The sequence below is a fragment of the Haplochromis burtoni genome, unplaced genomic scaffold, assembly GCF_018398535.1.
Source record: "Haplochromis burtoni strain Fernald_Lab_line unplaced genomic scaffold, NCSU_Asbu1 Contig_96, whole genome shotgun sequence".
In the NCBI taxonomy this organism is placed as follows: Eukaryota; Metazoa; Chordata; class Actinopteri; order Cichliformes; family Cichlidae; genus Haplochromis; species Haplochromis burtoni.
Window position 1 is genome coordinate 893431 of NW_024582457.1, and position 10350 is coordinate 903780.

At 46.4% G+C, this 10350-nt stretch overlaps 1 protein-coding gene across 2 annotated transcripts in view; it reads right to left on the reverse strand.

Annotated features, from left to right (window-relative positions):
• cdh23 (cadherin-related 23) overlaps nt 1-10350 on the reverse strand; it is a 201466-nt gene that overhangs the window by 76700 nt on the left and 114416 nt on the right. For both annotated transcript variants that reach the window (XM_042222847.1, XM_042222846.1), the window contains exons 12-13: nt 9257-9406; nt 8559-8717 (exon numbers count right to left, since the gene is read on the reverse strand). In XM_042222847.1, coding sequence (XP_042078781.1) covers nt 8559-8717; nt 9257-9406 — 309 coding nt within the window. The remainder of the gene's footprint in view (nt 1-8558; nt 8718-9256; nt 9407-10350) is intronic.

Genomic DNA, 10350 nt, shown 5'->3' on the forward strand with positions numbered 1-10350 from the left:
CATAGTCATATGCAAAATACGGCTGTATAAATGTGTCGCAGCCCCTGGCATGTGCACTCAGAACAATGGCTGAGCGTAAACGGAGTCATGTGTGGACGTATTTTACCTCCACAAACAGCCAAGACGCGGTTTCCGATACATGTGGCAAGACAGTGAGGTGTTGTGGCAACGCCACTAACCTCGTCAAACACCTCAGAGTAAATCATATCACAGAATATGATGAGCTTATGTTGAGGCGAAGTGAAGAGGAGGAGGACAGGTGCTGCTAGGACGAGACAGGTGTCTCTCGTGGAGTCCTTTAATCCTGCAGGCAGGCAACGTGTTCAAACAGTGCACAACTTCAAGTTTTTTTTTATTTCTATATGATTATTCTGTACAGTAGTCTGATGTCCTGTAATCATTATGAAGCAATATACTTATATTATTATTACTACAATTACATAATACAATTATATATTGTGGCGTGTTGGGGGAGCAGCTAGTTCTCTCCCATCATGCCTTGGGACATGTGCTGCTGTTTAGATGTTCTTGTTTTATTGTTTATGGTTACGTTACTTTTAACTGTTATCTTGAATGTTGTGTTTACGCTGTGGTGCAGAGTCACTGACAGTTGTTGTTTTGTAGAGAGAGTGCTGTACCCTGAGTGAGTTCTGTTGTGCTGTTGTTGACCCCTGAGGCACACTGTAGCAATGGCAAGTGTTTTAATATAGAGCTCCCCCTACCAGTTTGGGGTTGAACAGCAAGTTCAATCTCTCTGTGAGCTTCTTTGTTAAGGTTCCTCTGCATGCCACATAGGTGTCAAAAGAGGGCTTCCAAGAGCATGGCCACTATTTTGAAAGAGGAAGAGGAGCTGAGGAAGATTGAGGAGCTTATCACCTGCCTGGAAGCAGTGAATGGAGCACAACCAAAGAAGTGGGGAGAGCCCCGGGCAGCAGCAAACCAGCCAGGGGAAGATCTGTTGGGCTTACCAGATGGAGCCTCACACCCCTGCCCACTGGGAAGCTGTCGGAGCTGCAAAGGCATGCTGCAGGCTCCAAGACAACGAGCAGCCAGCCAGCCTCCACTCAGGGTGATGCCTGGGAGCAGCACACCCTCGTTGCTGGCAGCTGAGGGGGACAACGCCAATGCCTCCTGGACCAAGTACAGTCGACCCTGCCACCAGGGGCTCCTGTCTGGGGGAGCATGAAGCTGCCACGCTATAATGGGGAGGCACCTCCAGAGACCTACCTTATCCAGGTACAGCTGGCTGCTCAGCTAAATGGATGGTCAACAGAGGAGACAGCTGTCCAGGTTGCCCTCACCTTGGAAGGCAGGGCCCTGCAGATCCCCACAGATCTTCAGCCAGAAGAGTGTTTAAGTTGGCCTGCTGTTGCCAGAGCAATGCGGAGCAGGCTTGGCCTCCGTACACATGCAGATGATGCCTGAGATAAACTTGCCAGCTGCCCACGGAGACAAGAGGAGAGTCTGGGTGCCTATGCTGCCGACCTTCATCTTTACGCACGAAGACGGTACCCTGCTTTTGATGCTGCAGCACAAGAAGAGCTTGCTCTCCAGGCTTTCGTTCGGAGTATCCAGCCAAAACGACTACAAGAGCACATCCGTCTGCATGCACCGGAAACCCTGGCAGCAGCTCTAACTGAGGCAGAAAGAGTGGAGCATGTGCTCAGCTCAGGTGCACGCAGCCCTGGCACAAGTCACCGAGTGTGTCAAATGAAGTACAAAAGGAGCAACCAGGAGGAGACAGCCCTCCAAACCACCATCACACCACCCTGGCGATCTCGGCGAGGGAATAGGCCAGCAGGTGGCTAATCCAGGGACAACTGCCATCGGTGTGGAGAACCAGGCCACATCGCACGCCTGGCACCCCAGCTGCCGTTAAACTAAGGCGGGGTGGCACAATGAAAGAACTGCCCCCCCACCACCAATCTGTCCTCCAAATCACACTTGCGGGTTGGCTGGCTGGCCAGACACGGGGACTGTATCCGGACTGTGACCTTGCTGGCACCATCTGTAGAGCCCTGATAGAAACTGGATCTACGCTTTCCTTGGTACAGGCAGGAGTCCTCCCTGGTACTGACAGCCCAAGACTGCAGGGTTGGCAGCCTACTCAGCTCCACATCACCACAGTCACGGGGGAGCGTGCCAAAGTTAAGGGGGAAAGATCCCTCCTGGCGACTGTTGCTAACTGCACTGTGGACCACCAGTTCTGGCTAGCTGGCATCCAGGACCAATGCATCATTGGTCTGGACCTGCTGGCCAAATGGGAGGCCACAGGGTACGTGTCCAGAGGAATCCTTTACCTGGGCACGGAGGCTGTGAAGCTCCACACCACCAAGGAAGTCCCACTGCCTGCCTCCACTTTTTCAGCCAGTGTCAGGAAGCCTGAGGACCTGTCGCCGCTGGCGGTGGAAAGGGCCTCTCCTTCACCAGCAGTACAGCAACTGTCCACAGAGACCAAGCAAGCTGTCGAGGACTTATACCAGAGGAGCTGCGAGGGTCTCCAGGCTGATCAGCAACGGCAGCACGGCAGCTGTGGGAGATACTCGACTTGTTTGCCGACATCTTTGCAGCCAAAGATGCGGACTGCATGCAAATCAGGCTGGTACAACATGACATTGACACTGGGGATGCACGGCCCATCTGCCTCTGCCCTCGTCGCCTTCCCCTTGCCAAGCATGCCACAGCAGAGCAGAAGATCAGGGAAATGGCAGAGGTGGGCATCATCGAACCCTCAGGCAGCCCCTGGGCAGCCCCGGCCGTACTGTTTCGGAAAAAGGATGGTACCTGGCAGTTTTGTGTTGACTATCGTCTACTCAACAGCATCACATGCAAGGACTCCTACCCATTGCCCTGGATTGACGATGCCCATGACGACATTGCTGGGTCCTGCTGGTTCAATTCCCTCAATTTGCGCAGTGGCTACTGGCAGGTGGAGCTGACGCCAGAGGCCCGCCCAAAGACTGCTTTCTCCATTGGTCAGGGACTATGGCAGTTTAAGGTGATGCCCTTCGGCCTCTGCAATGCCCCAGCCACATTCGAGCGCCTAATGGAGAGGGTTCTACATTCCCCACGACCGCTGTGTGGTATACCTGGATGACCTCGTTGTCCAAGCAACAGACTTCGAGAAAGCTTTGGCTAACCTGACTGCTGTTTTCCATGCTATCCGCCAGGCTGGCCTTCGTCTCCACCTCAAAAAGTGCCACCTCTTCCGAAAGGAGACGACTTTTTTGGGTCACATTGTCAGCAGAGCTGGGGTTTCCACTGATCCTGCGAAGGTGGCTGCTGTGAAGGACTGGCCCATTCCAGGCAATACTGCTGAGTTGCGGAGCTTCCTTGGCCTGGCATCATACTACTGGCGTTTTGTCAAGGACTTTGCTACCATTGCAAGACCCCTGCACTGGCTCACACAGGAGGGCCGAGAGTTCCACTGGAGTGAGGACTACGCTGTGGCGTTTGATTGGCTCCGATCTGCACTGGTTGAGGCACCGGTGCTAGCCTACCCAGACCTGCATCTTCTTTTTGTCGTGGACACCGATGCCAGCAACACGGGCGTGGGGGCTGTCGAGAGCTGCTGACCATCATCCTGGGCCTCTGCCATTTCAGACCCTACCTCTACGGGAAGAAGTTCCTCCTGTGCATAGACCATGCATCCCTCACTTGGCTGCTCAGCTTTAAAGAACCGGAGGGACAGCTAGCCCGGTGGTTGGAGACATTGTAAGATTACCACTTTGAGGTCCGTTACCGGGCGGGACGTCTCCACACCAATGCAGATGCCCTCTCCCGACGCCCTTGTGAGGAAGAACAGTGCAGGTACTGCCAATGCCTGGAGGACCAGGAGGGCATGACTTTAGTGATAGCGTCACCACAGGGTGGCCATGAGAATGACTCTGTTCCAGGTGGGCACTGTAGCAGTCTTCAGGTCCAGTCCACTGCAGGGCACACTGAGGGTCTGGAGGCCATGGATCCCCAACAGCTGCAACATGACCAGAACCAAGACCCTGCCCTTTCACAGGTTCAGTGTTGGATTGGGGCCAGTCAGAGACCATCATGGCCAGAAGTATCTGCACTGGACCTCAAGACCAAGGCTTTCTACTCCCAAATGGGCTAACCTCACAAGCCGGAACGGCCTCCTCTATCACCGCTGGCAGGCTCCCGGGGGTCACCATGAGGTCTTCCAGCTCTTGGTACCTCAACAGTTGCGGTCCAGGGTCCTCCAGCTGGTCCATGGTGTGGCGGGGGCAGGACACTTTGGAGTTACCAAGACTCTGCGGCGACTTCGGTCTCAGTTCTACTGGCCCAGGTGTCGCCAAGATGTAGAGCTCCATGTCCATCTGTGATGCCTGCACGTCTCAGAAAGGGCCTTCCCAACACTCTCTGCCCCCTTGCAGCAGTATCAGATGGGGGCTCCCATGGAGTGGGTCGGAGTCAACATCCTGGGACCCTTCCCCACCACTGGCCAGGGGAAGCGCTACATCCTGGTTGCCATGGACTACTTCACTAAGTGGCCTGAGGCCTATTATGCAGTCCCTGACCAGTGTGCGGGGACCCCGGGTTGGACTACCTCCACAACCTCCTGGCCCGGCTATGGGAGGTGCACCAGTTGACCAGGCAGGCTCTCCGAGACGCAGGCTCCCAGCAGAAGCGAGCTTCTGATAGCTGCTGCAAGGGGGAAGGACTCTCGCCAGGTCAGCATGTGTGGGTCTACAGCCCGGAAAGGAAGAAAGGGCTTTCCCCCAAACTGATGAGCCAGTGGGAAGGACCCTGCACTGTTCTGGAGAGGCTGTCCGACGTGGTCTACAGGGTGTGGCTGGTCAAATGGAACAGGGTGGTCGTACTAATTCGTGATCGCCTGGCACCCTATCAGCCCTTGAGTCCAGAGACTTTGCTATGGACATGCTGGTTGCTGGGGACAGCTAACCACTCAGGTGGGGGCTGTGTTGCATGTTGGGGGAGCAGCTAGTTCTCTCCCATCATGCCTTGGGACATGTGCTGCTGTTTAGATGTTTTTGTTTTATTGTTTATGGTTACATTATTATGAAGTCACTGACAGTTGTTGTTTTGTAGAGAGAGTGCTGTACCATGAGTGAGTTCTGTTGTGCTGTTGTTGACCTCTGAGACACATTGTAGCACTGGCAAGTGTTTTAATAAAGAGCTCCCCCTACCAGTTTGGGGTTGAACAGCAAGCTCAATCTCTCTGTGAGCTTCTTTGTTAAGATTCCTCTGCATGCCACAATATTGTATTATGAAATACAATGAAACATTACATTTTTGTCGATACCACCCTGAATTTTACTTGGTATCGGATCGGAAAGGAAATCAGTGGTATCGCACATCACTAATAAATGGCAGACAGAAATGAGGCAGGTCGAATCTTCTTGCGTTTCACGCATGTGCAGTACTGGAATGTGGACGCACAACTCCGTGAAAATGACTGAAAACGCTAGTGTGGACGCCGAGCGTTTTGAAAACGCCATTTTCAAATCTATGTGTGGACGTGGCCTTAGAGCAACCCCCCACCTGGGATAGGGTGCGCAGCTGCTGATGAAGGTTAAGGTGTTAGGAAATACCACCATTAAAGGGGTGGGGGATGTCACAAGGTAGAATATTTGGGTTTATGTCCTTTGCCTGTTTATTTTGTGCTTGTAGCATTTTAGCTTTTTTTTCTGCTTGTTGTTGGTTTTATTTGTTTTTAGATGTCTTGATTTTAATTGATATATGTGTAGTTTTAATAACCTGCCAGATTTAATGACTGTAAAATTGACCTAAATAAAGAGTGTGAGAGAAAGCTGCCAAGGATTTCAGCCTGGGGCAGGTCACTGAGGAACATTTAGTAGCTGCAATATGGAGATATAGGTGGGAGATCTGATCAATACCCAGAGATATTATAAGTAGCCTAAAGCAGAGGAACATGGGGAATGCCAGCGTAAGATGCCAAAGTAGAAGATGTGCTGCCACAAACACCTTGCCATTACTAACCGACCATAACGAGACCCAAAGCTAGATGCTATAGTCAAATCTGGAGGAGCCAAAGGGCAGAGCCCAGAGCTTCGCACACCTCTGTTAGTAACCTGTTTCAACTCTTTGTGAAGCAGCTGGACTAGTGTCGGGATAGCAGGAGTTCCAGAGGGGCATTCGGGATTAGGAGCTGTGTCGGTATCAGAGTTGTTTGCAGCAGCTCTGTTTTACCAACAGCACTGCCCAGTGTTGTAGTATCAGGAGGGAGGCACAGTGTTGAGGGAAGAGGTGTGTTTGCTGTCTGTGGCAGGCTGTTTGATATGGGGATGGGAAAGGATCATGCTTTGATCTGAAATCTTGGACAGAGTAACACAGACTGGACTATGCTGTAACAGCATGTTTGTCAGGCTGGTGTAGTTTATTTTATTTCATTTGTTTTAATGTACCGGTGTATATCTTATGAATAAAGTTTTTTTGACAAGTTAAGTTTCTTTTCCTTTAGTATTTTAATGCTCAACTGTTTTACTCTTTTTAGTCACTTTTATTGACTTTTATCGAGTCAGGCTACCTTCTATTTACAGATTGTTTTCCTTTTATTATCAAAAGGGAAATTAAAATGTGTTTTTTTCCAAACACATCCTTGCTCCAGTCTCTGTCCTTGGGCTAGGTTGCATTGCCTTCCCTTGTGGAATCAAAACAAAAACTAATAACTTAGAAACAAAATTTCCCCGGCTCTTTAAAACCTAGGTGGCAATATCATTAATAAAGCAAGTGGAAAGTTATCACTTAGCCTTGGCCCCACAGAGCAAAAGAGCAGAAACTTCACCACAGATACAGAATTTGCAAGATGAAGAAAACACGATTCCAGTCAGCAAAAGCACTGTAATGGCCATCAAGTAGTATTACTGACATCAGACTATGTGTAGAAGTCTCTAAACATGAAAGCGTATAGATGACTAGAGATTTTAGAGGAGCTGCAACATGTCAGTGGGAATATTCAAGTCTGGAGCTGTTTGCCTTTTCCTGGAGTTGGACACCTGCACCAAATGGATTCCTCTCTTGCCAGAGACAAGTGCTCTTTCATTTCTGTAGAGACAGGAGACGCCATCTGCATCTTTGCAAAGAAAATTTCATAGTGCAGAAAAAAGAAAGAATCCCAACTGAAACAGAAAATACTTTCCAAGCACCATGTGAAGACCAAAGAAGGTCAAAGAGTACAGCCAGTCATGGACTTTCATCTGACGTCAAAAGTATAAGCTCCACAGCTTTAATATTAAATACTGTATATACTGTACCCTGTAGGTGTGTATGTGTCTGTTATTTCTCAGTCTCAAAACCCACCTAGAAATGTGTACTATATTAAACACCTCTTTAAAATGCATGTTACGTCTCAATCTCAGAGGACTAATGTCTATATCAGTGCAGTTTTGTGTGTGTTTGATAACAGGTCAGACAATCGAAACCTTTATCTAACAGGGTATACGAGTTCTGTCAGTCATGCCAGTGTATATTCCTCACTGAAGCCGTCACATTTCATTCTGTTTACAGTCCACTCACTCCCCACAGCCAGATATCAGGATTCCAAGGCAAACCACATGCTGCAGCACGAGGCCAACACCAGCTATACTTATTGGGTATTAGACGGCCCTGCAATCTCCGTTTCATGAACAACTGGTCTATAAACACTATTGATTTTCACACTGTGGTTTTTGGCACATGTTTCTAGTGGATTGTGGGCGTTCATCACAGCGATGACTAGTAATGAATAATAATGCAGACTTATGAGGAGACAGTCAGAGATGCTTTTGTTTTTTTGTTTCCTCATCTGATTAAAGCAGTGGCTGCAGGTGCTAAATGGTGGGACCCTGAGATCATGAGGTGGAGCAGCTACAAAGCTTCTTCAAGCTATGTGAAACTACATAACAATGATAGACATGGAGGAAATAAATAATGCAACATATGATAAAAAAAATATCCTAAACTCAATTCTTAAATTGCATTATTTTGTATGGAGTCATGCCATTATTATTGACATCTGTAATTTCAATACAATATGAAAAGCAATACACCTTAACCTCCTCTGATAACAACAATCCAATTAGAACTGGCATTTCTACAATATGCTTCAATTTGTTACAGATCAAAGAAGTTTAGCGTAATATGAAACTTTAAATCTTAATTCTGAAGATAATTTTATCTGGCCCAAACAATGATATGGACTAACCACACTACTGTTCTCTCCCTAAACCACTGTGCTGTCAGTAATTTGGTTAACTGTGGCCCAGTATAGTAGATGAGAAGGTAACTGCGTTTTTCATTTGTGTTTTTCAGTTTCAGGCACTGCCTTGCTTGGGTCACATTAAATTCTTACTCGTACGGGAAAGTCTCAAGAGAGTACCGGGTCACGTGGGCTAAACAAACACTTCAAGATTTCATCCCCAATAAAGCAAGCCCTGTAAAAGTTACTAGTACAAGCCAGGTTTTATTGTAATCTGTTTGGAGCCATGTTAAGTTTCTCTCCAGGAATAAATCCCCACTCTGTGAGTAATTTATCACGTTCTCAGCTGTGTAAACACCACACAGCGGTTCACTTAGAAACTCACCAGGATGCGCAGCAGCGATGTACCAGGTGGTGTGTTTTCAGGGAGGCTGATGTTGTAGAGGGGTCTGCTGAAGATGGGGCGGTTATCATTCTCATTGATTAGTTCAATAAAGACACGAGCAAATCCCACATGATCCGACATGGATTCATTTGCATAAAGCTGAGAGAGAGAGAGCAAGGAACAGAAGCAATGAATACACACAGACACATGAATGTTTCCTCAGATATAAAGAATGATTAAAGGAAAAAACAACAGATTATTATGCATGGAGGCTGTTGGTTGCATTCTAAAAAGTGTAATCTGAATTTGCTATTGAAATAATTTATTTAAGATTTACAGTGTGCTACTCTGATTCTATAAACAACTCGGGGTTAAACTGAGGTGACAAAATAGCAATTTCACTGTTCAAACAACTCGGTGCTGTTTAGAAAGAGATATTGCTCCAGTCTAACTGTGCCTTGTGTCCAAACAAATCAAAACACTTTTCAAGAAACATAATGAAGTTACATTCAGATTTTCTTTTTCACAGCTCTGGCTTGGTCCACAGTTCATTTCCATTGATTATAAATCTTCAAGCTACTTTAGGCTTTTTAATAGATATTATCAAAAAAACCAACAGCTATGCTTTGTTGGGGTGATGCAGGTTTCTCAGGTAAATCTACAGGGCACAACTACTCAAACTAAGTTGAAAAACCTACTGAAAAACTGAAGCTGCGAATCTGTTCGTAGTCCAGCGGCATGGCAACCCTCATCCTGATGTCGGCACGCCCTTGCACCGCTGTGGGGGAGATGGTGAAGTATTCTGAATTGTTTCCTGTCAGAAACACTTGGAACATGCTGTGCACCCCCTGCCATAGGAAGGATAAGAGAGAGGATAGAATAACAGCAAGAAAATTGTGTTTTTAAAAGATGGAGCACAGTCAGGTGGCAATATATACTGAGTCTAACCTATGAGTGAGAAATGTGCAGTATACGATACATGGTACTGTATATTTAGCAAGTCAAAAGAAATCACATTTAATTATAGGGGGAAAAAACATGTCTATCTATCTCGACAGGATAGATAGACAGCATACATATTTTTCACGCATTTATGGCTGTTGTACCTAGAATGATGTATATCAAAAGCCTGCACATAGTCTAGTAGTGTTAGGTAATAACATGTACTAACAACAGTGTAATAACTGTATGATATTCATGTGTTTTCATTTAAATATTTCTCTGTCTTTGCTGGTAAAATGATAAAATTGCAGCTATACTAAAGATTAATGTATCGCTGATGACAGGACACGAGATACTTGTAATTTATACCTGTACAAATGCATGAATGATGTGGAAGGGTTATTCTCTTTTTCTGACAATGCTGTATTTTATTCTGTTGTATATAGTATCTTATTCTTCTTATCCTATTCCAGTGTTTTTCTTAATTTTTGCTACTGTAACTTTGCACTGTCCACTTTCACAACAAATTTCCCATGGGTGGGACTAATAAAGGTTTTCTTATCTTATCTTATTTTATTTTATTCCAAACTTTTCTTTTAATATGTCACATGTTTGTGTTCATATTTTAAAATAATAGATTATTAGAGTTTTATATTTTCTAATTAGTTTTTTTCTGGTTATTATGATCATATATCATATATCATATATAAATCTACATAGCCAAATACAAATACAGCCTCAACAGGGTCACTTTGATATGAACATATTTCATATTTCTGTTATTTTATTAGTTAGTTTTCTGAGCACACAATATTATTTCAGTTAGTTCATTTATTTTCTTGAAAGTCCC